At 38.8% G+C, this 27933-nt stretch overlaps 1 protein-coding gene across 1 annotated transcript in view; it reads right to left on the bottom strand.

Moving 5' to 3' along the window:
- Positions 1-25644, bottom strand: part of LOC307029701 (obg-like ATPase 1) — a 38963-nt gene extending 13319 nt beyond the window's left edge. The window contains exons 1-6 of the mRNA XM_079665779.1: positions 25531-25644; positions 25341-25432; positions 21839-21982; positions 20890-21017; positions 7122-7297; positions 3533-3613 (exon numbers count right to left, since the gene is read on the bottom strand). Of these exons, the coding sequence (XP_079521905.1) occupies positions 3533-3613; positions 7122-7297; positions 20890-21017; positions 21839-21982; positions 25341-25432; positions 25531-25551 (642 nt within the window). The 5' untranslated portion in view covers positions 25552-25644. The remainder of the gene's footprint in view (positions 1-3532; positions 3614-7121; positions 7298-20889; positions 21018-21838; positions 21983-25340; positions 25433-25530) is intronic.
- Positions 25645-27933: the final 2289 nt, after the last annotated feature.

Raw genomic sequence — 27933 nt, 5'->3', positions numbered from 1 at the left:
ACACACACACACACACACACACACACACACACACACACACACACACACACACACACACACACACACACACACACACACACACACACACACACACACACACACACACACACACACACACACACACACACACACACACACACACACACACACACACACACACACACACACACACACACACACACACACACACACACACACACACACACACACACACACACAGTTAATAAAAGCAGAGCAATATACCCTGCAGTTCTTACACTCACCAGGAAACACAGGCAGAGGCACTCACAGACAGGTCACACTTGCTGGTTTCCTTAAAGGTCAACTCATCTACTTAAGAGGCATCAATTTACTTTAATGCACATTGTCCCAAAGAAGAAGGAAAAAAGAAAGAAAAACATCGAAGCTTTCCTGGAGTATTTTCCATTGTGCTTTTTTTACCATTGCAAAATAAGACTGCGCTTAGTTCTCTGAGGAGGATTGAATACATATCTGATATTGAAGCTATTTAAATGAATAAAAACTGATAAAGATGGCGAGGCCACAAGCTTGTAAAACAAACAATAAGTTAACTGACAAGTGAAAACACAGTAACACTGGGCAGACCACCACATCATCAACAGTGCTCTAATGACCCTCTCTAACACACCAACTACGGCATGTGGCTCAGAGAGAAAGTCTTCCACGCAGCTCACTGACGCCGAGGAAAGAGGAGAAAGCTCTTGATAGACTCTTGTAGATGCCATTCCCTATCACGCAATGCCTCTCAGTCATAAACACATGACAAATGCGGCCTTAATCATTTTTTACGAGCGGGGATGTGCAGGGGGCAGTGCATGGTTAGAGGGGAGAGGGGAGCGGTGAGCAGCAGGCGGCCCCCTCTGCACAGAGGAGAGGGCTGTGTGGTAAAGTCTCCTCGGGAACATCACTCGGCCAGCGAGCCTTTGATCTCCACACCGCAATTACGCCAGCATCCAAATGAGCATGGAGTCGCCTCTGAAACAGACTTCAAACATGCACATGAACGCATTCTCATACACATACACATACACTGTATAGGATTGGAGCCATGTGCTCCTCTCAACAGTAAATGATGTACTGTCTCCAGCAGAGAACCTGGGGATGAAAGGAGGCCTTGCTCCTCGTCTGATCCCTCCATTAATGATGGCTCGCTAAAGCTAATACTGTGTATTCTTGTCTAAACAAGGGCAGCTTGGTATGTGGTTCCCATACTCCAAACAGGATGATCTTGGCTAACAATGGACTGTTTTTGGAGCCTCAAACCGTTTGATAAAACTGCTGTAATCTCCCATGAGACAAAAGCTATCGCAATAATCACTTGTGTGTCTACAACCTGCAATTGAGTGTCTGTTAAATGAATACACATGCATTAAACTCAGGAAATAAAGTGTGTTGTATTGAAATAAATAACATAAGCCAACAGCCTGAGTGGCAGCATTCACTGAACAACAAACCTAGAATATAAAACAGTACTTAAAAAAATGGAACCTGTGAAATGGCTTGAATGGATGTCCTGAGAGACACAGATGAGATTGGCTTATTTGCCTCATTCTAGGATTCACCCTATTTTCCTCCTCACATTAAAGCTGAGATTGCAATTTGTCTTGCTGTTTGCTTTGAATAGTCCTTAACCGTATCATCATCTCAACTATGCTGGTGGAAAAACACGGGAGCATGGCGACAGCCAAATGGCAGTCTGGCGTCTCTGCTGCAGACTAGCTGCCATTAGGGCTGAGAGCAGCATTTATTGTACAATTAGGGCCAGCTAGATCTACCTGTAATCATCTCCATACAGGTGTGAGCTCCTCTCTGGACAAGGGAAGTGACTCATCACTTGTCAAACATCAACACTTTGAAGTCAGCATTGTTCATCGTGGCGCCCTGAGGACACCTGAGCACTAGTGTTTGGCTGTTTAAAACGCTCTAAGATTTATTGCGTTTCACACAGTTAAAACACACACACGCAACATGAAAAAAACAACCTCTTCCTACCGATGACGGGTGTTCCACATGCCATGAATCATTTGATTTACGACTTCTCTTCCCCCTCCTTCTGTCTGACACTCATACTTTCGTGTCGACACATTCTCAAAAAAAGTCATAGGTAAACAACTTCCCTTGTAATACAACGCTGCCAAGCAAAACACTAGAAATAATTTTTGTAAGAACTGACACCACAAGCCTAGAGGGCAAATTGGAAAAGTGCGATAACAATCCACAAGTTGGTGCTATTGACAAATGGGCCAGAGTGTTGAAAAGTAGCCCTTTCAGATATAATGGATGTCTAACACCAGCCTTCAAGATCTGCTCTCACTGTGGCCAATAGTGTTGTTGAGAAGACAGAGCTTAAAACACAGAAAATAAGTTTAGTATTAAAAGTGTGTTGATTCTGAAGAGAAAAAGGAGGAAATCCCTGTTAGCATTAAAAAAAAAATTGTAATCAGCTTGTTGTGCTTTCATTGTAATCCAGGCGAGTTTCGTAGCTGAAAAGTAATACTTTTTAAAACAACATGTGAATATTGTGAACATATTTGTGCCAAAACAGTCATAGATAGATAAATGCTCAAAGAGTATAACCCTTGTGATTTATTGGTTCTCTCCACACAACATTAATTACGTGTCGGAGTTTGAATGTACACATGTTTGTTTGTTTTTTGTCATTTAAAGCCTTCCATATGATATGTCAAAATTTGCAAGAAAATGGAGACCATATGCTAGTTTGCGCTTAATGAAGTGCAGTGTCTGGTTGGGGTTTGCAGGTGTTGTGTTAGGGCACACTTAGTGCCACCTCCAGGCAGATCCTCTCACACAGTTATTACACACATTATCACACATTATGACCCTTTCTGTCAGCAGGAGACCGCAGTCAGTAGATCAGGGAGGTTAACTCACACACACACTTCTCACACTCCAGTTCAGGAATATGCAGACGCATGCGCACACACTTCTTGTAGCTGAAATGCAGATTCAATCAAAGTTATTCTAAATCAATCCGTATAAGTCGCAGAAAAGCTCTTAGATGATGATTAATAAGTGGAATGAGTCAGCTCCCGCCTTTCTTCCAAGCACTTGCCATTTGTTCTTTCTCCTGATGTAGTCTTTCTCAGAGAGGTTAACAAGGTAAATCATTGGTTTCAATGTCAAAAACAAGTATTGTTCAACACTTCGATCTGTGCAGAGACAGACAGGACAAGTACTGAGAATCCAAACTTCCCAAAGCAGCCTTTGAGGACAGAACAGACAGAGATAAGTGATGCCAAATCAAATCAGGGTCTGGTGTATAGGCACGGTGGGGAGCGACTTTAAAGCCACCAGATTATGATCAGCACGGCCAGATGTCCTTAGATTGTACAAAAGTAATGTCAAAAATAAAATTAACAAAAGACTGTGCATAATATTACCTTTGATTTTGAGGGAAAAGAGGAGGAAACAGCAATTTTATTGTTTTAGGTCAGATGAAAAGATTATCAAGATAAATCACAATAATACATTTGCAACATCAAAGGCTTACCTCCTTGACGTTCCAATCGTGATAGTAGCGGACGTGTTTCTTTTCATTTATAACCCAGCTCTTGATTTTGCACGTAACGTCCTGTTTGGGGTTAAAAGAGAATGAACAAGAAGCCATTAAAGGAGATGAAAAAGAATATAAACCCAGCAGGGTATGGGGTAATTATTTCCTAAATGCATGGCATCCTGATGCCAAAATGAACAATGGCTGTGCTCGCATTCAAGCAGCAGTGGCCTGGCTCTGACAGGGATGGCATGCACCAGACCCCCTTCCCTCCTTTAAATCATGACAAAATGCCTTCTGGGGTGTCTCGCTTAGAGTCACAGTTTTGAACATCAAAATTCCTTCGGGACTGTTTAATGAAAAGGATAGAGAGAGAAGACTAAATTGGAAAGAGCGGGGAACTAATTGGAACTTGGTTAGTTAGGTGCGAATTATTAGTCCTTCCTCAGGCACTTAGCAGAACGCAGTCATACTGAATAAGCACTAGTGAGATACAGAACTAATTATTCACTGTTTCTTCTGGATAAAATATTGAGCATTTCCAGCTATGTATGCCACATTCATTACTCAAGTACTTGTGGGCTGAGACCACAGGCAAGTCTGGGCCTTGACAGGATCTGGAAGCGGAAAAGGGTGGGAAAATGGGAGGGAGGTAGTTATAAAATTTGTAATAAAGAAATTGAGCCTATTATTGTTGATCCAGCCCCAAAGAAATTAGCGGAACACATTCTTTTTGTTCCTGTCAACTTGACCTCCCCCTTCATATAAAAACTCCCCCACCCCCTGCAACACTCCCTCTACCTCCTTTTCCCTCCCCAAACCCTTGCAGCACTTCACAATCATACTCCCTTTTGAAAGAACTGAGGAAAAAATCCTGCCAGAGCCTCAATTACACAATGGCAGAAAAAGCTCCACACACTGACCCCCAGCCAGCTGCATTCACTCTCTGCACATCTCTCTCCACAGGAATTCTAAAGGCCTTTTAGTCAGGCAGCCAGAGTGCAGCCAGCGGGAGAGAGCGCAGGAAGAGCTGCATACACTCCGCCCGCGCCGTCCCAAGTCTTCACAGAGAGATTAATCATCTGTGAAATGGAAACAGCAAACGGCCAGTGACACAGGCTGAACCCGCTCCAGGTTTCCCTCATCAGCTCGCAGCCGCCGTGCAGCGCTGCTCTAACAGGCAGGTGTTAATAAAAGGCATATAGGTCCCACAGGGGTCAAACACATATGCCTGCCACCATGAAACGCCGCTGGTGGGCCGGCTTCTTATTATTGTTTTGTAAGGTGGGGGATTTTGAGGATTCACACGGACAAAAGCAATGAAACAATGTTCTTGTAAACACAGCACAGGCAGAATGCATTTAAATCTTCATAACAATGCATACATATGAGCCCCGTGCTGCTGCATGCACACACATTCACCTGAAACTCACAATGAAATATTCTATCACTTTTTTATCCAGACAACATATTTTAACCAGAATATACTATTTTACAATAAATTCAAAATGTCTGATTTGTTTTTGTTTTTTTTTACAAAATCCCTTTTTATAAACAGAAAATCTTCAAGTGAGTGTGGCAGCAATACATTATGAAAAGTCAAACCTATAAAATCTTCACAGACATTTTTTAAATTAATTTTGCCAATTGATTTAACAGCATTCTATCGCTGGCTGGTATCCTTTTAAGTTTTAGTATTAAACATTATTACTTATTATATGTATTGTCTTTTTTCTCACATTCTCTTTATGCAGGGATTAAATACAAATTCCCCAAAAATGTGTACAAAGTATTATACAGTACTGCAAAGTTAGATACTAAAATAAATAGTAGTTCCCTCTCAGAGAAATATGGTAAGTTAAATTGTTACTATTAAGTAGTTAAAATATAAAGGGAATTCATTAAAATGCCTACATTTATCTGAATAAAGCTCTCATTTTTATGATTTGCAACATGGACATTTTTATGGTTTTAATATAATTACATAAGAATTGTATATTATTTTTAATTGTTTTTAATTCATAGTAAGGACTACTTACTTCTTACTTTGCTTCCTCTTATATAAATGTGAAAATAGTATTAATGTAAACAACATGTCCACTGATCCAGCTTTATAAATGTGAATGTACGTTTTGCTTGCATTACATCCTGACAATACGCAGATATCGAAATGGTAACATAATATTGTAAATTCAGTATAATTGGAATAAAAGCAGTTCTTGCTCATGAAAATCCCGGCCACAAAAAGACCTGTAGATTATGGGAAACTTAAATTAGATCTTATTTCAAAGGTCTTGCAGTTTACTGGTAAATAGAAAAAAATCTAAGGAGTCTTAAAGTAATCACCATCTTCTTAGAATTTCCCATTTATTTCTGAGCATGCTGTGGCTCTACAGAAGACAGTACACACACTATTGTTTCATTTATACTGTACATTTTCTTCATCCACATGTTCTGCATATAGATGCTTACATAAACATGTATGTATGTCTGTGCACAGCTGAGCGTGTCAAACGGCAGACGCAGCCTGTGAGACAATCACACAATCCCTCCCATCTAAGAGCTCGCTGCAGCCTTTGATAAGCACCATTCTTTGCCGTCTAAAGAGGTTTTCTATAGATTTCACTTGCCGACGTGTGCACAACCTTTGACAAGTAATGTATCATTTTTATTCATTGCCTAAAATTGTTAGCAATTATGTGCGTAAGCGGCCACCTGCCTAGCCTGAATGGCTCCTGTCTGTGTGGCTACAGGGGTGTGGGGAAGTGCTGTTTGCTGCAAGGGGGGGTTTAGTCTGAGAGGAACCAACCAGACACGGGGCCTCTGCAGCAGGTGAAAAAGCCCCTCTCGTTAGTGTAATGAGTGGTCAGAGCCTCGGTGTGCCGGGGCCTGAAATTGGGCATGCCGCTCCGAGTGAAAGGCCAGATCCCCTCTCGTGTTTAGCCCATCCTATCCTGCTCCGAAGATAGAAGTGCATCATGAGACATTTACAACCAAATCATTGCTAACACTGTCAGCTCAGCCTCATTACCTTAACAATACCACCATCTGAATGCGTGCGCTTCCACATACATTTTGATCCAGGATGTGATCTTTTTTCTGATCTTACCTTGCAGTTGGCCCTGCACCTCTCTGCATATGACCGAGGAATCTGCTGTCAAAGAATATTCTAAACATTTACGGTATTCATAGCCAGGTATTGGTATATATGTCACCCACTGTATGGCCTTATACAATTTTCTGAGCTGCTGTAGGTGTATAAGCATGAGCGAGAGCTCTGCCATGATTTGAGTATTACTTAAGATGAAAAGAGCTGTGTGGAAACACTTTCATTAGCCCAGTGCTGTGACCCAGGGTCAGCAGCTGAATAAGTAACTCCCTATTAATGATTTCTACAGCAGAAAACCCCTGACCCCTGATCACTTTCAATCGCAGAAAGGGAAAAATGGGGCAGGGGGAGGGGTGAGACCTATTGCGGGAGATTACGAAAAAACATACTTTTTGTTCTTTGCCATGTGTGTGGGAGGGTTATTATTTGTGCCTTGCTGTGAGGGGGAGCAAAGGGCCTACTGGGACATTGACTCACATATTCTGGTTTGAGTTTCTTGTCACCGCCTCTAATGGCCATCTTCTCCAGCTTGTCAATAATAGGGCCGATCATCTCCTCATCCTTCAGCCTCAGCTCTTCGTGGATGATCTCCATATCCCTCACTGGGTCCACTGTTCCCTCAACATGGAGGATATCCTCATCCTCAAAAGCACCTGCAGAGAAAGGACACAAACACAGAGAGAGCATCAGTATAGAATTATAATTTTTTGGCAGCAGCAACACCGCTTTACATGAACACATATAGAAGCCGTCAGAGCCACAGGATCAATGACATTGACTTCTTCAGATCGAATGTGAAACAGCGGTTTGATTTTGCCACAAAAAATCATTAGCTATTTGCAGAGAATATGGGAAAGAAATAAACATCTACATGAACAAGCACAGTGGGAGTCACACGAAAGTCATAACAAATACAATAAAAATACTTAGGAATATATTACATTTTTTTTTGTCGTGTGAAAGTGTCAGAGCTGTAAGAAACCAGCTTACAGTGTCAAAGTAAGTTCCTTTAAAAGGGGCTTTAAGTGCAGCAAAACAGGCTTGTGTGTCAATCTGCATGAAGTGCTGAGTGTCTGGTCATGCATATTTTACCCTTCTGTTAAAACTATTAGAAAAATATATATAAAAAATAAACAAAAGTGAGAATGATTTCAGAGAAATACGTCAACATTTATAGATGGCAGATGACAGTCTTCCCTAATCATTTGCGTCTTAGCCGTCTTGGCGGTGCTGGTGATTAGGTAATGAGGCTCTGAAGCAGACCATTTAGCAGCTCTCAGGACCCCTGATTCTCCAGCAGAGGGAGGGGGTAAGAGAGGGGGGGGGGGGGGGGGGGGGCGGTACATCTGTCACATGAGAGTGACAGCCTTTAACATCACCAATGGCAACTGTAGTGGACTGCAATATGTTTATTTACAACCCAACCTGTTGTTGTACAATTTGTTTTACGACATCATATTGTATGCAAATAAAAGGGAGATTAGCACATCAGCTGTGGAGTATCTAGATCCTTTAGTGTAGTAAAAGTAGCAATACTACAGTATACATTATCAATAAAGGTACTGCATAAAAATGTAATTCAAACACATAATGTGCAATGTTTTAATAAGAAAAGATAGAGTTTACTGGAGATCATCAGCTTCTCTAGGATTCATTTATTTAGTCATTTATGGAGGTTTTCCAAATAATTACTTATTATCTTCAGAGGTTTCACTTTAAATTTCAGCGTAACTCAAAAGCTGTTTGGTTTCTCCTAACATATAGTCAGGTTTTTTCTTTGATCCAGATGGGTAAAATATATGGTTTAAAACAACCAATATCTAAAAAGTGTAGTATGAAAATGTAGAAGATAACAACAACGTTGACAATGCACATAGTGTTTGTGTTGCCTACATCTACCAAATGAAAATAAAATTACACATTTTTGTATAGGTTTGAAAATGGTTGCAAACGGTATAATAAACATATTTCAACCAACATAAGTTTAGGTGGTTGGCAGATGCGTAAATGTTACATATTTTACGTGTTATGTATACAGCCACAACAGTTTATCATATCGTTAAAGCTCATCATGTGTTGAATGTTAATCCTCAATCTGTGAAACAATTGTGAAATAAATGTGGTGGAGAAAAAGTATACACCCTCTCAACTATATTGTAGTAGAAGCACAAGGTTGCATGGAAGTCAAATATTCTAGTAAAGTACAATACCTCAAACTTGTAGATTTGCTCCACTACTGGAGAAACGTCATATTAGATTTACATACTACTACATACTACATCAAGTATATTTGGACTTGGAATTTGGCTTCACCCGCTTTGTAAATCAATCAACAGAGACTCGTGAAGTTTGGCATAATGGGAATGCCACCTCATTCAACAGGTAAGTGGAAGTCGAAGGACGCTATGTTTGGAATGTGCACGGTGAAGTCTCTTAACAGAATAAACAATCCATATTCATGTTTTGACACCTGAACAGCGGAGGTCTGTTGACAGGTGAAGCCCTGTGAGATAATAACGTCACTGAAGTGATCTGCACAATTCATCAGGCGGCTGTCCCCTTGTCTCTCAACAAGTTCTAGCAGTGATACATGCTGGAAATATTGATGATTCACAGCTGTGTGTAGTTGTCATGTTAGGCAACAGCATATCTGAGGGAAATCTTTGCAGAGCTCTATTATGCATAACGTTATCAGACACGTCAGTCAAGTATAAATCAAAGTTATCCTATGCATCTTCACTAACAAAATACATGTCCTAGTTGTCATCAGAGGAAGCCAAATCGTTCACTAACAAGATTCAGTGTTTGTTAGCTCCATGGCTCAAGGGGTGTGAAGATCAGTCCGTCAGACTTTAGTACGGACTGAAATATTACATAACTATTATAACTGTTTAATGGATTGCCATGAAATTTAGTGCAGACATTCATGGTCCCCAGGGCCCAGGAGTTCAAAACTTTTAATCCCTATCTGATCAAATCAGATTTGGATTTTGGGGAGTTCAAAACCAAAAAACAGGATTAGGATCACTTTCATATCCGATCAGATCAGGAAATCCAATCCAAGCTTTAATCTGGATCAAATCTTCAAAATGTGTAGTTCAAACCGACAACACAGGATTGGGATCAGTTTGATCCCAAAAAACTGGATTATCCTGATCCCACCAAAGGGGTGGATTTCCAGTGGATTACCAGAGCAAAATGTACTGTACAATTTATTTTAAAATATGTTTCAATTTAAATAAGATGGCAAAGTTTGTTAACTGAAATAATACACAATTTTTAGCCTTCATGGGAAATACATTTTATTTTTTCCATTTTTGCTCACGTTTGTGGTGGCCTAATTTTTTTTCAACCAAATGTTGATGACATAAATGTTTATGCTCATAAAAGTGTAACAGCAAAGATTGTCATTCACAAATGTAATTTAGATTAAAGTAAAAATATCTTCAACAAAAAAAAAGTCAATCATCTGTCATCACCTTTCAAATAAAAAAATATAATTAAACATTATAGATGTCTCTGCAATGTGGTCTCTTGTCTTCCTTGTATTATTTTTCATGTCCACTAGATGGCGATCGGTAGGATTAAAGCACTGATATTCAGGATCTAGTCATCTTGAAAAATCGTAATCTGGATCAGGCTGATCCTATCCTGAATTGCTTTGAACTCCAGGGACAAAATCTGGCCGATTTGTCTGATCCTGGATCACAAAAAATGGGATTTCAAAATGGGATCGGATCTGATTGAGATTAAAAGTTTTGAACTCCTGGGCCCAGAGGATGAATTGTAATAACTTCGGAATACCCCTGATCTTTAGGGCCTGCATTAGTTTAGGATGTTCAATTATGAGTGAACCACTATTGAATGTTTGCCATAACTAGCTAGCTAATGCGATAATTTAGACGGTAAACATGATCTGCTAAACATCAGCATGTTAGCATTGTCACCGTTAGCATGTTAGCTTGATGATGTTGGCATTTGGCTTTTGGATGTTAGCAAATGCAGTTTCACAGACTTGCTAGCAATGGTTGTGTGTCTAGTTGGTAACCCGTTGGGCAAAACTCACGAAATATGGATCCTGTTTGGCATGGACCTCACATTTTTACGGTAAGGATAGTTACAGGATAGTTTTCCAATCCAAAATTACCCTTGAAACGCAAATCTGCAGACTCTCAGTCTTTTTCACTAAAGGAACCATTGCCTCTGAAACAATCTCTTTAGTGTTTTCTGAGACACTATAGTTGTAAACTGAATCAATATGAAGCCCTTTGTGATCTTCCACAGACAGACCTTAATGTATTTTGTTCTTCTACTGTATTACGAAGGGAAACATACTTGATTAAACTAAACTACAGGGCTTTTAGAATCTATCATCACTCATCAGTCACATCCAAACAACAAAAGTGACAGAAATCAAGAAATCGTCTGCCAGTGTCCTTATTACTCATGCGACTCGACAGAAGCTATAGACTTTTGTGCAAGCTGTCATCCTGTGCGTTGTCCTCATGGTGAAATGAACTTATCCAATTACTCTTTGCCTAATCAGGCTGTTTTGGTTCCTTTCCTCTTGCAGGGGTACTCCACAGTATAAACAGTTCACTTACGCCGCACAGAAAGGGGCTAATCAGTGGAATTATTGTTTTGCTGCTCCAATTTACCAGCTCCCTGTTCATCACTGATTGGAAGGAAAATTTGCTATTGTCTGCATGAACTCAGAAAATATAATGCAATGTAATCATTTTGTTAGCTGCAAGAATATACATATACTATAAACAATTATGATGTACAGTTCTGTGTTTCAAATGTAAAGATTCATAAGAGTCTGTTATTTAATTTAGTGCATATTAATGAGGAGCGAAGAACAGGTTTTCATGGTTTATAAAACACTCATGATCCGAATAAATCACTGTTAATGGGATCAGGATGTATGACTGTATATCAGTAAATGTGACAAAAACACCTAAAGCTAGCACAATCATTTCGAAACACATTTATTACTTTTTTTAAATAATGATCACCGGTTTCTAACCATTGTTATCCATTGCCAATAAAAAGCTGATAAATCAAAATGTGAAGGAGGCTTTCACAGAGCAGGAGCAGCTGATCACTCACTATTTAGTCATCAGCTGACACTCTCCTCTGACTGCCACATATTCCAAAGTAATTTGCTTTAATTAATTTCGCCTAATTTAACATTCACATCTACTTTACCGCCGTCCCATTCAAGGCTTAGAGCCGGAGAACAAATGCCCGAGGTGAAAGAGAGGAGAGAAATCTGAGGGGGCAATCTCCACAATTAGTCCTTTAACAACTGGGTCTGGGTAGGGCTCTGTGAAGACAGCTCTTATGAGTCTGCGGCGCCACACAAAAGCCACATGCAAGACAGTTAAAACACACAAAAAAAGGAAGAAAGAGGTTGGAAAGGCCCGGTTACAGGAGTCATATCTGTCTCACAATTTGAATTTTACTGCTTCATTTTATATTGTGTATGTTTTGAGGACACTATTAACAGGTGCTCCTTTATTGACAGAACAAAGGGATTAGTCACCAGAGGGTGAGTGGTGTTCAATGGCCTGATTAGGGATCAGGCTAAGCTCTGCAAAATTATGGACTTACAGCGGCACTGCAGGCAGGGGAGCATGAGAAGATAAAACTCAATGACAGGCATTTAAAGGGAAAAAAACTGAGAAAACTAATTGATTTCAGTGACATTGTTTTTTACATTAACCTCACTGTAATATGTAACACTGTAAAAAAAGGACATACTACTGAATCTTATACAAATATAAGCAATCAGTTCTAGTTTGTACAAGCTTCACACCTAAAACCGACAAGCGAGCTGGAGCCAGTTTATATCATTACTTTTCTGTCAGCAACACAGACAAGGCAGTCATCTCAGTGAAGTCACGATCAATACTGATTGAGCTGCTTCCTCTGATGCTGCTACCTGGGAGGATATGTGGTCAACATAATTCAGCTAAATTGCAGTATTCATTGACTTCTAACTTCCTGTGCATGTTTTCACATGCAAGATGGGTAAGAGCACATCTAAAGAACTTGCATTCCTCGCACTGCTTTTAAAATGCTCATGCAAACTCAGTGCCGCAATTCTCCTGGTATTCAGAGCAGTAAAAGCTATTTTATGAGTCTGTCAGGAAAAGCGCATTATGGATGTCTTTCCAACTTAGACACACCAGCAATGTACATAAGGGTATTTATGTTCATTCAGGAAATATCATCTTGATATTCATTTTAGGATACATGAAATTGAAAGCAATTTGTAGTGTGCTGCTTCTGTAACAGAGTTTGTGGCATATTCAGCGGATTCTTTGGGTATGTCAATTATGGCAAATGCATTGGCTGCTAAAAGGCAGTTCGACACCAGAAAATGGAGGGTTTGAGCCCTTCAGGGAAACACTCATGTTTTCAACATGATCCCATCTTTCAAAAAGAAATCACAGTGCTCAATAGTATGAATATCTGTCCCTCACAACGTGTCTCCAATTCCTATGTAATCTACTGTCTACTGCAGACTGTATAGCAAACTAAGCGTTAAACGGTGCATCTTTCCAAAAATGTTTGATATCACTGACTGAAAATAAATCTACATTTAGGGAAAGCCGTTGACACAAGCCTGATCCGTGTGCAGTTGAATAGTGAAGGCTCCAGTTTTCATGAAATATAAAAAAAACAATAAAGATAATTCCCCCTTTCATTAGCTTAACCTCTGCCATTCAGTTTATTTTGTTTAACCGTGGAGCATGAGAGTGCCTTGATTGAAAGGAACCGTCATATGCACACCACTGTTGTCCCACATCATTCAGAGAACAAACCTTTTTAGATCCTTAACTACTATAGTGCTGCTGATTGCACAGGCACCAGCAATTTCCTAACCAACCGCCACCTGAACAATGATGTGTTCAGCTTTCAGGCCCTCCAGCCTTTCAAAGGTGAATCATTTCACAGTTTGGAGCGAGATCTCCATAGCAACTCCTCTTTGAAGGGTTTAGAATCACCATCCAATAATTCTATGATCATCGGGCCTTGCCATTCCCAGTGGTTCTTTTCACAACGGACAGGCAAGGGGGGCACGAGGAGGAAGCAGGAAGAGTCTACAGTCTATTTCAGGCAATTCATCTTGCAGCCCCATTAGAATTCAAAATATTGCGACCTTCAATCACCGGGCATGTTATCTGGAGCCGTGGCGATCTCCAGTCAAGATGGGGAGACATTTTGCTCTAATCATCCACGATGAGTGGAGGCTGACAAAAACTCTTCATTCACGCTGAAGCAAAATGCTCATTTAAATGCTGTGACAGCACCTCAACACAGTGGCGGAAACACACAAAGGGAGGAAGATCCTCACGGCTAAATGATCTTTATTTGGAATTGCAGTATTGGTTAAAACAACAACTGACATAAACAAAACAAAAACAACAGATATGGCAGGGGAAGGCTTATTTTTACAACTGATTTGCACAGTAACATTACAATTTCTCCTTAAGCATAAAAAGACACAACAGTAAGGCAGGTGCTAGGACCCAGCTGAGACTGTTGTACAACACACTGTATTATTGTCGAAGTGTGGCGTGGGAAGTGAGTCACTTGCTTCCTATAAACCAGCTAACGTTGCTACAACAGTACCAATTATGACTGAAACAAAATAAAAATAAACAGGTACAGAAACAATATAGTGAAATCTGACACTAACAAGCAACAGTATTTAGTATTGGTAAGAGGGTAAGTGAACTATGTAGACACATTTTAAATAGAAGTAAATAATAAAAGCAAAAGCCTCTACAACACCAACACATGAACACAGTCCTCACGTCTAAATATTTGTCCAGAGATTGTTCCCTCTATTTTCATCAGAAGCATTAATTTGACAAAAGTATGACCTTGGCAGAAAACATATTTCATACAGGCTTTGTAGGGCTTGATAGCCCATTATTTTGTACTGATGAGCAATTACTGTATACACATTATAGCAAATACTGGTACACCAGAATTACTATTCAGAGATACAAAATGTAAGATGGATTAATGAGGAAATGTGTTCCTAATATAATAAAAACATTATTGTATGAGCTAAACGTGCAAGGTGTTGCAAAATTAATAAGAACTTGTATTAAAGGTGGGGTAGGTAAGTTTGAGAAACCGGCTCGAGATACACTTTTTGTTATACTCCATGGAATGCTCTTAACATCCCGATAGCAATGAATATCTTAAGTTCTTTGACAAAAAATCCATACAAAAATGTCATCTGTGGAAGCCGTAGTACTGTAAAAAACACGACCAATCGACCCGGCTAAAATAACTGGATGGCCTACCTGCCTGTCAGCCTTCCATCTGTGCACAAACTTCGTTCGTGTGTGTTGGAGGAGGGGCTCTGTAAGGAAGTGGCAGATTTTTTCCGGCTGTGTATTTTCAAATGCTAGCGCACTCGAGCAGGTTTCTCCAAAAGTACCTACCCCACCTTTAAACTATAGTAAGTGAAAATGTATTGATACCTTCCCTTCTTTAAAAGGTAAGCTACTTCATAGAGCTCCATGCATTGAGCTATGCTAGGCTCTTCCCACTGTTGTATTAAAGGGATATATCTGCTCATAACAACAAAGAATTGAGACAAAAACAACAATGAATCAATTTGTCTAATAACTAATGCCTTTGTACTAAAAGCCAGACATACAATTAAAAATGTCTCTGTCACATATTGTCCAAAAATGATGAAACACTCAGCGATGAACCACATTGTTATTCTGAGTGACATGCTCCTTCATGGTCACTGTCATCAATTGTGAGTCATTCCCACATAAAGCTCCTAAATCGTGGTGGTGGAAACATTAATGAGTGACAGTAAGAGAAGACTTCATACCAAATGTGTAATAGTCGGCAGCTTAAAACATTCAAAAGCATATTTCAGCACTTTTTCTGAAATGTCTTATCGAACTCCAGTCAGGCTGTTAAGCAATTAGGTGTTACTCCTCTATGCATTTTAATAATTGATGTTAATAATTGACAACCTAATACTTTCACTACTACTTTCATACCTCTCAAATCTTACCATTACACATAGAAAGCTTTACAATTGCACAAAAATACAGTTTCATTTAAATGAAAAAAGTCTTTCTTCAAGTTAAAAGTTTCAGTCATACTGAAATACACTAAATTAATCAGGTATACTGTGATTTGAATCATTTGAGAGACATTCTAGATAAACTCACAATGATGAGGGGATCGAAAACATGTCATTGTCAAACTTTTGTAAAAATTATTGCGTACATGTTTTCACTACTTGTTTTTTCTCGCTCAGCTGTAGCAGTATATTCCTCCTGTAAAACAATCTCTCTGTAAAAGATTTTCAGCAACATAAACTGACATTTCTGCCAATTACAATTGATTGTATATTACATCAACAGCAACTTCTGAATTGCTGAGAGATTCACTCTTTACCTGATCTGTTTAGATAGTCACACACTTGGAAGCCACCGGGCTGCGCGAGGTGTTTTGGATGATTGTCGAGTTGAGAATGTGTGAGTTGGTGAGTGAAAAGGCAGAATTCCTGGAGACCAGCCATTACTGGCATCAGTGCGGAGGATGGCTGGCCATAAATCAGCTCGGTCTGAAAAGTCAATCTGGTTTGTTCATAACGCCTGTAGCTAAACAATCAGTTTGATTTGTTCACTATAAGCGATTAGTGTATTGTGGGCTGATGTCTGCATGATGCAATAACCAAACACAAATACAATGTGTAACCAGATTCAGCAAAGTGAAGCCAACTCATTTAATCACTCACTCTTTATCATCAGATTCGAATATTCATCAGGTCATGGTGATTCATGTGGAAGTCACTGAGGAAATTAAATACCAAACTTTTTTTGGGAGATGAATCAGATCAATTTCTTCATAGGTACCAATGTTGTTAATTTGTATTTGACTGACTTAACCCCATCAAACAAAAAACTGTAATAGACAGTTAGCACCTAGCAACACTTCCAAAGTGTTTGACCGATTTGATACACACACTAACACACAGCAACCAAACTAAATACAGTTGCAGTGAACAATGAATACTTATGTATAACCTGAATAATATTGCACTGGAGGGAAACAGACCAATGTCTTCATTTATAATTAGCTGGGAAACATAAATATGTAATATTTCCATGAGGCTGCCAACCGCTTTATGAGGGTGTTTTCCAGGTAACCAAGACTGCAAAACAACTAAAGGGCTGAACAGGTAGCACATTGGCTTTTGGATTTTTAGACGTTGTTCTTGCTGCTGTAACCACAGCTACAGTTGCTGTAAGCACAAGTCTGGGTTTACATTGCAGTGACGGAGAAAGTAGTCCCTGTTTGTAAAAGAGACCTTTGCAGATGTATCTAGAGTTATCCATCTACAGTAAGGTTCTAAGCTTTAGTACTCACAGAAAAAAAGGTAGGCTACTATTGTGTGCTACTGTATTACCAACACTGAATAACAATAAAACCCTTATCCCATCAAATCCTCGCATTTGAGAATCTGGAACCATCAAAGTTTTGGGCTTTTTATAAAATGCCTTAATCAACGAGCTAATTCATGATTACGTTCTCATGGACTAATTAATAAGTTAATGAATGAATAAAGCGATCCTACCATATTAACTGCTCTGGAGCAAATATCAGTCACAGGAAATGTATATAAAAAGTTGTACTCTGGGCTTATTTTATCAATGTAATTTAATGATTCCTTCAGATATTATTGCAGATTTGTTGAAAGCTAGCGAGCTAACGTAGCTAACCTAGTAATTTCAAATATACTGACAAAACACGTACAACTATGCAAGCGTGTCAGTTGGCCAACTTTACAATCCCTAAATGTCAAGAAACGCTCTGTTGCATCGATCATCACTTTTTAGTTTTCCCGTTTCCGTTGAGTTTTGAGCTTCTTGCAGCGCCTTTTGATTTTGCAGTGATTTATGCTTGTAGCATTTTGCTAATGCAGCGCTTAATTTCACATTTTGTCAATTTGGCCACCGTAGATATACCATGTAATAGATCAGGTTTTATATCCCAAACTTTTTCCACTGTTTTATAACATTGGATAACTTTCTAGTGACTGCTTCAGGCAGTAGCTAAAGAGGAGGAGAGAGAAGAGCCTTTACTTAACCAGGAGTTCAGGTGCTAAATGCATGAATACCAAAGTTAGTCTACGCCAAAAATAACAGCTCCTTTCCAGTACGCTGCCCACAACCACAGTCAGTCCCTAAAGGTTAAACGTGCTTCACCACAGTATCTTAAGGCTAGATTCTTACTGAGTGTCATGCAACCGTAAATAAGTCGTCATTAGAAGTGAACCAGAGCATTCCTGCAGCGATGAGGGGGACACTGGGTGAGCATTCAAACATCTAATTGCTGGAAACCAAACATCTGGGAATAAGGCCAGGTGAGGTTGGCAGAGTTGCTAGCGGGGAACAGAAGAACAGATGAAGTAGAACATGTCTGCGTCTTGTCTCAGACCGCGAGGATCCCGCCGCGTTCCAGTCACTGCAGAAGCACTGGGAACACTTAGCCTGCAAACCATTTGTTATGAGACCAGGGAACACCAGCCGTTCAGCAGAATCAGCTTTCAGGATGTCATCAAGCGCCTTCATAGTACTGGGTAGGTATTGTTGAAAGCCAATCCAGTGTTTACACAGGCTTTTCAAAAATCATTAGGGGTTGAAAAATATTCATAATGTGCACAATGCTGGTGGAATTTAAAAACACCAAGAAGCAAATTAAATAAGACTCCTCCCTGGAAACAGTTTAAACTTTTCAATAGATGTATACTCACTCTCTGGTAACTATTCTGCCTTCACGTCTTTGTAAAACCTGTTTTCCTCAAATTTTACAACCTCATCACAAAGGAATGTAACAGTGAAAAAACACTATAACATAATGTCATACAGAGAAATGGTAGAAAATAAATGCTGATCTCTAAAATAAAACATGACTTCCCCTCTTCATCAGGCTCAGGTCAATTGTTTTTGTCTTCATTTTGCAAAGACAATCGATGTTTAATGGCACTAAAGCTGAGCATCTCTCTGTGGTGACTTTAAAAGCCCTTCTGTTAATTCCAAGACAAAAAACTCACCACTCCAGAAACAAAAAGTGTGATCCCCCACAACAAGCTATATAAAAGCAATGGCTTCAACATTGCAGTCTGCCAGTCACCAGATATAATTACCAAACAAAACCAGCTATGTTTAATGGTTAACTTGTGAAACATACCACATTGTTTCCAAGGACCTCACAAGAGTGGAAACAATAGCGCGCCAAAGCAGATAGATGTAAATACTCACAAAGAAGAAGCTTTCGATCTTCCTATTTATGATTGTTGAGGATGTTTGTCTTCTTTGTGTCAGTAGAAACAAAAGACTTGGTTTTGGGAGAGGACCTTGTATACACATATTGAAGGAACTGTGGGTGTTTTTAAGGACATAAGGATGTACATAAGGATATTTAAAATATAACCCACATACTAGTAACAATTGTGTATAGCAAAACGTGGGCACACAGGAAAACAAAGAGATTATATTCTGTCATTTGAAATATGAAAAACGTCACGGTTGAGAACATTTAATGTACTGTATATTTTTTAATTGTCAAATCTGAAAAGACCAAACTGATCCAACTAATTGCACAAGTGTAACAAATAAGTTTATTCCTGTGTGCTATCTACCACTTTTGTTGCCCAGAGACTAATAAAATCATATAATTTAGCTGCACTGTTGCTCTGGTGGACTTTGTCCTTCAATACTATGCCCAAAGGCACTCTTTAATTTGAGTAAATCTGTAATATTCTGCCCTGTGGCTGTAAATACTGTACTACAGCAAATGTGTATTAATCCGCAGCTGAAAATAGTCCCCCACAATTACAGTACTTAATCTACGTAATCTGTATTTAAGACAAGTTGGTTTTAGTTTAAACTACATTGCTAAGCAGTTGTGGGAAACTATCGCTTACATTTTTAAATACAACAAACCCTATATATTTATGACCTGTTTTAGCTACCCCAAACAGGCTAAGGAAAACTAACGTATTAATATAATGACTAAAGAATTGTTGGTTTTGAGGTAAAATAATACCGGCTTTGTAATATTACTTAAATTGTGCCAAAAGCCATTAAAAACTGAACTGACATCAGACCTTTTTATCTCAATTCACTTGTCTTGTCCCCTCTGTAAATCACTACTAAGTCTTACAGTGGGTGGTCTTCCAGTTCCACTTCTCACAAACTACGGAGTCAGAGGCGATTGGAAATCTGCTGGAACAAAAGTAATACACTTGTCTGAGACACACAGGAACAATTTAGGAACAATGTAGCAAAATGGTCTTAATCTTAACCCTTTCTATATGGAAGCTTCATGTCTGCTGCCACCGTCTCTCTAATCAGAGCTCCTTTCACACAGTGGCAAAGTCAATAAAAGCATACAATCAGTACTTTCTTTAAAAAGGTATTTTTAAAAGGGGACTTTGCATTCATTTCAGCTGCTGTAATGGGAATGATTCTACTTTGCAACACTTTTATTACTGGAAACGTAATTGTATTAGACAAAGACCATGTCAGAGACACAGAGGAAGTTGAGGGAGACCTGGGAAGAGATTTGAAATCTGTCTCTCTGAGGGACAGACCAGGAATAACATGCTGAGCGAATCAGATACATGCAGGTACCACAGAAGTTATTTGGAATCATTACAAATTTGTTTTATTATTCCAACTGTTATTGTTGTCAACTGTATTATAAGGAATGGCAATAGTATTTGTCAAGATATCATATTTAAAGCTACTTGTTATTAGAAATGTAAACAGTGTGTATTAAACTGAAAGGAAAAGAAAAGGAAACCTTCATCCTCACAGTACCTAACCTTAGTCAAAAGTGTCATTAGGAATGATATTATATCATGTGGTACTCCTTGTTCTGTTTTTAAAACTACAAATATGCTACTGATTTTGTGAAGCCTAAGCTACAGTAACTTTTATGATTCTCATTCCTTACATATGAGTTTTGATCTGGCTTTATTCATTTTGAGATGTATGTTGATCTGAATGCACCAGATAAGTTGTCCTGGGACATTGTCTTGGTATTATATAGCACAACTAAGGCCTATGCTTACCCTTAGACGGTACTGGTGCTATAAATTGTGACTAAATGTTGCCAACTGCTACAGTAGAAACAAGAGTGCTTCACTGATGAGCACAACCCTCAACCTGGGACTCACGTGTCAGGTGGAAGATGCCCTCGCAGGTTCTGATGTGGGACAGGAAGGCATTTCCCATGCCTTGACCAGCATGAGCGCCTTTCACCAGGCCAGCAATGTCCACGACATTAAGGAAAGCTGGAACTTTGCTGCAAACCAGGAAGTAAAAGCAAAAAGGTCAGACTTTAAACATTATTAATATCACTTTAAATAAAAGAGAAACCTCCCTCATTGTGCTTTAATCCAATAAAGTCATGTAAAACTTTATATTATTGTAACACTTAAAAGATTAAACTATCACCTTCTTATATCAGATTATAGTCACAAAACATGGCATAGTCAACACTAATTTAAGAAGCCTTAACATAGTGTAAACATCATAAAAGAGAAGGCTCGTTTTGGACTTTTCTTTATTGCAATCAAATCCTATGAAAAAAAACAACAATGTCATTATCCGTCTCTAAATCATTTACAACTGAGAGGTATTTAATGTCATTGTTCTTGGGCTATACTGTAGCAGTGGATGGAATCTGTTCTGCGGGTATTAAAGTTGCAGCGTAAGTCAAGAGGAACTGAGTTTAAGCCTGCCACTGAGATACATACTGCTCTTTGAAAGGCAGTAGTGACTCAAATTCATGCAGTCAAATGCTCTGTGCTGTTCAACATACCAATGCTTGTCAGTCAAAAAGGGATATCTCACTAGTGCTTTGTCAGAATAGCCCGACAAATCTGAATTCCGCCTGCTTTAACAGCCTCTATAAATGTGTATGATAACCAGGTGTTGGAGGTTCAGATGATTCTGCTTTTCCCTTAACAGAAAACCTTGAAGTAGAACAGCAATCATACATCATACAGAACTGGCAGCTACATGTCAACAACATTGTTATGTTTTCTCATACCTATTGCAAGAAGACCGTCAGCGACTACAGATCTGAAGTGTGAATAATAGGTGAACGATGAGACCCCATACCTGTGAGGTTTGTGGAATTGGCAGAGGAAATCATAGCGTTCATCTGGAATGGGCACTCTGCTTTCATTTGGGTCAATGGTGCAGAAGGGGAAATGTTCTGCTGCCGCCTGACTCTTTGTCAACACGTTGAAAAAGGTTGACTTCCTGAAAATAAAAACAGCAGTGAGGTCAATCCATCTAAAAGTGCTGGTGTGCAGAACCTCCTGGTTCGACTGCATGAACCTGGAACAGTTCAGTAAATTATTTAAGGCTTTTTTTTTTTTTCGGAAAATGGAACAAAAAAAACCAAAAGGTTAATGGAGATAGAGTATTTGAGCTTTTGATTCAGAAATACTATATGAAATACTTCGCCCAATTACAAGGTCAGATAATCCCATAATAGATCAATTGTAGGTGGAATCGAGGGGCAAATTACATTTTTGATAGATCTCAGCTGTTGAACGGGGTCAGCCAAACGCCGCCCCATGTTGCGATCACACAGAGATTTATTTTCTCTGGCACAAGCAGATCAAGTGTACTTCAAAATCTACAGACAATGGCAAGTGTCTACGAGTCATAATGGCATGGCAGTTAACTATAATCCAGGACTCCCATTTGCATCCTCTCATTGGGGGAAATGATTGTTTGTTAAGACCTATAGGCATAAGATTGCTCAAGATTGCTAAAGTGATGCATTCGTTTCGTATGCAAACCTAAATTGTTTTTTAAACATACTTGAAGGATATTCTTGGGTCACCTTGGATCACAAAAAGAATGACAATCCACAGTTACTTTGCCCCATTATCATCAGGTTTGAAAATGTTTCTAATTAAATCAATAATTACAATTTAGAGTGTAAAATGCAGGTCCATGGGGATCCAGACTGTTTTTCCACTAGTGGGAGTATTAACTCTTATATGTTTTTTTTAATCTTTCCAAGAAAAGGAAGATGCTAAATAGAATGTTTAACTGAAAGTGGAGAACAATTAGGAACAAGAGAACAGTCATGACACATAATTAAAATATGTGATTTGCAAATAACGCACATATTTTCTTAGACAATTTCTTTATAGGGGTCAAAGTGCCACAAAATATGTATCTGTGTTATCTCTATGTGATATCTCTGGGATATCTCTATGTTCGAATAAAACACAAGACCCTTGTTATAGATGATATTTGTATTCACAACAGTTCTTATCAGAAGATTGCATTGTTTTTCTGGTTGAATGGCTTGTTTAACTTCAATCAAATCAATTATATTAGCAAATTGTCTAATTCAGTGTAAAAAAGGCAGGGAGACCAATGAGCTAAATGTATGAAATAGAAAATAATTGTTGTTTGTCTATTGTTAAAATAAATGAATAGTGCATACACAGTATGTTCATGCCCAAATGTTAGCATATCCACTTTTTAAGCATATTAAATGGGGCAATTGGGAACTTCAAAAAATGACTTAGAGATGAGTTATTTCTTCATTTTCTGTCTGGTACATAAACATAAAAACATGACGAGCTTAAGTGCATAAGAAGTCACACAGAGCAGACTGGGATGATGCACTATAGTCAAAAGGCAGGGACCCTTTCAATTAAGTTCAGCAGCTGACCTGAGGAAGTGTTTTAAGAATGACTCACAATGAGTCAGTTAAGCCATAAACTGCCTACTTGTCTGTGTGTCACAATAGCATGTTAAATGGACAAGACAGACTCAACTTTTGGAGCTTTTGAGCAAAAAGACCAAATGTCTCTGTGATGGAATAGCTGCGAGATTGGCTGAATCACACTCTCAAGTTTCCCATGTGTGTGAAGAACGGTCAGTTACGCCCAACTAACAGCAGGCTGGCATTCAAACATGGTTCATTCATGAAGAAACCACAGGAGGGTTGACGAGTTGCACTTTGACTTAAATGAGGTATGGCAGGCCACAACCTCAATGAGTTCTTCTTCTTATACCAGGAAGAAATTGTGGTTTTGCTGGGTTTAGAAAAGAAAACACTGGACTCAAGGGGGTTGGATCCTTGTGCTCTAAAATCCAACAAACAGCTGCGTGAAGAGGCTGCATCTGCAGGAGCAGAAACATCTCAAAAAAGGGATTCTATAAATTGTTCATTCTCCGTTATAAATATCTGAAAATATAATGAAAAGTCCTGTAAAAAATACCCTCACGCTTTATACAGTTTATTTGGAATAACATGAGCTTTTTTCCCTTCATAACCTGCAGTTTTCAGTCCTTGTAAAAGTTTTAAGGCTACTTGAAAACAACCGTTCTGACTCAAAAAACGTTCTAGGAAGCTGCAGAAAGATGAGAACCTGACAGCTGAGAGGAAGATGACCTATCGCTGCGGCCCAGTCTGTAGCTCAAAGGGTAACATGTGGGGTCTGCCCTGTCATTACACTCTGTCACTGGGGCTGCTGAAGGTCCTGGTAGATGCTGACAAGGTGGATTTGTCTGACCAGGTCTGACATGCAGTCACTGTGTCAGCCTCCTCACACACACTCTGAGCATGCAGTACAGATTCATGTCAAGTTGACCACCTTACGGATACGAATCACAGGAAGAGTAACTCGCTTTCCAGGTTCATATAAAGGGAAACATTCCAACAACTCCAAAACGACCTCACATTCTTTTCACCCTTTTAATCAAGTTACTGTGTTTGATTACATTGATGTATTGACAGACAGAAACACCTCAAATAATTGCTGCATCTATGCATTAAAGGCATAAATAAGCAGCATCAGTAAATAAGAAGAAAGAAAAAAGGTCCGGGACTCTGATTAACATCCTTCTACATATTTTTACCTGCAACCTTTAGTTTAAATGGTTATATCACAATTGAAGACACTAAAGCATAGTTTGCACAGGAGAAAAAAACATTTTGAAAGACCACAACAGAAAATGTGTATGCCCATAAATAATGTACAATTTCATGCAGGTGTAATAGCTGAGTGATTAAAGCAAAGGGTTTGGTAACTTGAACTTACAAGTGAATTTCATACAGTTTTCTTTAAAAATGTGCTCCACAAATTATAGTAAATGTGGCCAGCAAGGTGTCCTATTTTACTGAGAATCCTTTGTTTGTGTTCACTTTTAACACCTTAAAACATGCAATGTTTAAAGCATTACGTGAACGTTTATTAAGAAACATTGAAAATATGTCCATGTGAAGTTGCTTAGTAACAGGGTATTTTGCCTCTCTGCTATTGTGTACATTTCGAGTTATAAACATCAAGCCAAATGCTGTTTAGTTTGTTTTGATAAAAACAAGGTGTGAAAGCTCTTTGTGAAGAAACGTGAATAACTCAAAGTTGTCTGTGTATCTGAAATTCTATTTTTCTTTCTTTATTTAATATATGCTCTTAAGTCTTGAAATGTACTGTACTCAGCTTACATGCTGCCTTTCATGCATTTATATTTATGACATCATGGGAGGCAGACATAGTTCAGATGTGGACAGAGCACATGTTGGTGCAGGCAGTGTGAATGGGGAGAAGGCGACACTATCTATGTAAATAAAAACGTTACTTACCCAATATTAGGCAGGCCAACAATTCCTATTTTCAATGAAGTGCCAAACCTTCCAATCAGTGGCAGCGGCTTCGCTTCATTCTCTCCCTTTCCCTGATAAAGACAACGAGGAGAAGTCTGAAGTCAGAACCAAACACCATTACATAATCCACAATGCATGCTCGTTTTTGGATGGAGCAATTCCTCATAACCTGCAACTTCTTTTGAGCCATTTTCCACTGTTAGGTTTCTGCTGAGTTCCACAACAACTCACCAACTCAGAGAAGAAAACAACACATTAACACAAAATGTGCCAAGCTTAGTCCTCAAATGTTACCAGCCGACTGCACCTCGGATGGCTCGCTCCCCCGCATTAAAAATAGAACATGCAGCTTCTGGAAATGGAAGTTGACACTGAATGCTGGCAGGATGACCTGTACCTCCACATTTAGCTGATGGTTTTTATCAATGTAGGTTGATGAGCTGCTGTGAGATCAATCTTACATAGAACTGTTGGCTGAAATGTGTCTGCATTGAAAGTGTAGTTAATCTTCAACAGAGGCTTGACTGGGTTGTCAACAGCTGCCTGCTTTGAATTAACATTTGAATCGTCTTGACAGCCGTGTTACTGAAGACATCCACCAGCTTCATCCCTTTGCTGGCAGGTCTAAGCAATTTGGCCATTTCCCTTTCTTTTATATCTTATTGGCTTCCTACAGCAATAAATCCTCTCGTCAAGCAATTTATTTCACAGTGCACTTAAATGTATATCAATTATTTCCAGTGCTTTTGTCTCTATTCACCTGCCAACCAACGAAACAATGACCTAAACAAACTCATGGTAGATCAGACATTGTCATTTAAAGCAAACAAAAACAATGGTTTTAGCTTTATCTTTATATTTAAGAAGGAAGAGACCTTAAGTAATAACATATTGACAAAATACTCATACTTGTGCTATTCAATGAGCTTCATCTGATCATAACAAGTGTCATTTTCAGACAGCACTGTACAGCTTTAGCGCCACAGAAACAAAGTAAAACATCCTTGCTGTTTCTACCAACCCCCCTTTGAGAGAAACAGGTGTAGCCACATGAGCACACCAAATTACCACAATTAGTTAAATGTCCTCAAATAAACTTCCCCCAGCAGAAATACAAATTAAAGCTCACAGGGGCACAACCAAAATCCATTGCCCAATCCAGCATCCTGTCTGGTTTAACATGCTGAAAATGAGGCTCTAATAATCTGGATTTGAGGCAAGTGAGGCTGGCTTTGTAGGGAGAATTCAAATGAATAGGTCTGAATTAATCATTTATCTTTTGTTGATGGATGCACCCCCACTTAGACTCATCACAATAGATGCAGAGCGTTTTGTTCAACCAAATAAATCATTCCCATTGTTTAAGGTACATTGATCAATCTAATGGCTTGTAATAGGCTCCTAATTGCCACAGAGAAGTGCTCACGAATAGAGTCCAGGATTACAGATGCAACTCAAAAATCTTACTTGAATGACAAGGCAAGATCATGTTCTCCCCTTTTGTCTCAAGAAGACATCGTCAGAAAAATCACTACTCTTTTATTATTATAGGTTAATGGGACAAAAACATTTTCCTGCAAATACATTTAAGGCAATGCTTGCAAAATACATTTATTGATGCATTAATAATCTAAGATTACAGGAGATTTCTTTGTAGGAACATTATTACAATCTCTCATTATAATATGAACACGTGAATTAACATGTCAACAAACGGACAGAATACCCGTGTTATCATTGAAACTAAAATCTGTGACATCATTTAAGATTTTTTAATAATTGTTATAATAATGTTGTGCGATGTTGTAATATAATTTAAGTGTAATGAAAACAATGCCCCTACATGCTGCGTGTAATTTCATTTACCACTCCAATTCATTTCACTTCTTCAGCAACAATTAACTTTATTTATGTATAATAGACATGTAATACTGTTAACAGCATATTGTCAAGATTGCAAAAAAATATTATATTAATTGTCGTTACAGCTCTCGGTATTTGATGAGGCTGATTTTTATTCACCCTTTTAAAGGGTGGTGGTTTGAAAGCAAAAAGAGTGTTTGAACAAATTGCGCCTGTGTTGAATGGCAGCATTCATACTCTATAATGGAGCATTATTTGCCCGTTTTGAATACTATAATGCACATCGTTCAGTCAAGCCTTTCTCTGGAAAATTGCTTTAACTTTTAGAGGGATGATGGTTCACGTCAGAGGAGGTCAATTTTACATTATGTCATTATCCCTGGGCGTTTTTACAAGCTATGTGGTATGCGGGCTTATGGAATTGTGATATTTAAAGGGGAAAAAAATAGTCGCTAGTTTAGACAAATTGTTGGAAAACGGAAACCTCTTAATCTTCTAAAATGTATGATGTGAGTGATTAGAGAGGCATTATATTTTATTTCTCGGATGAGACTCGGACAGAGTGCAAAAGCAGTTTAATGGAGATGAGTGGCGGCCTCAGGATTCACCTGCTAGCTGAAACTTTTCCCTCTTTTAAAATAATTGTCTTTGAGTTAAAAACACATGATCAAGCAAGCTGTCATTTGTAATTAACCCCTCACCTGAACTG

This window comes from Notothenia rossii (genome assembly GCF_949606895.1).
Source record: "Notothenia rossii genome assembly, chromosome: 2".
Taxonomy (NCBI): domain Eukaryota; kingdom Metazoa; phylum Chordata; class Actinopteri; order Perciformes; family Nototheniidae; genus Notothenia; species Notothenia rossii.
The sequence above is the reverse complement of the archived record's forward strand: the minus strand, read 5'-3'. Positions and strand labels throughout refer to the sequence as shown.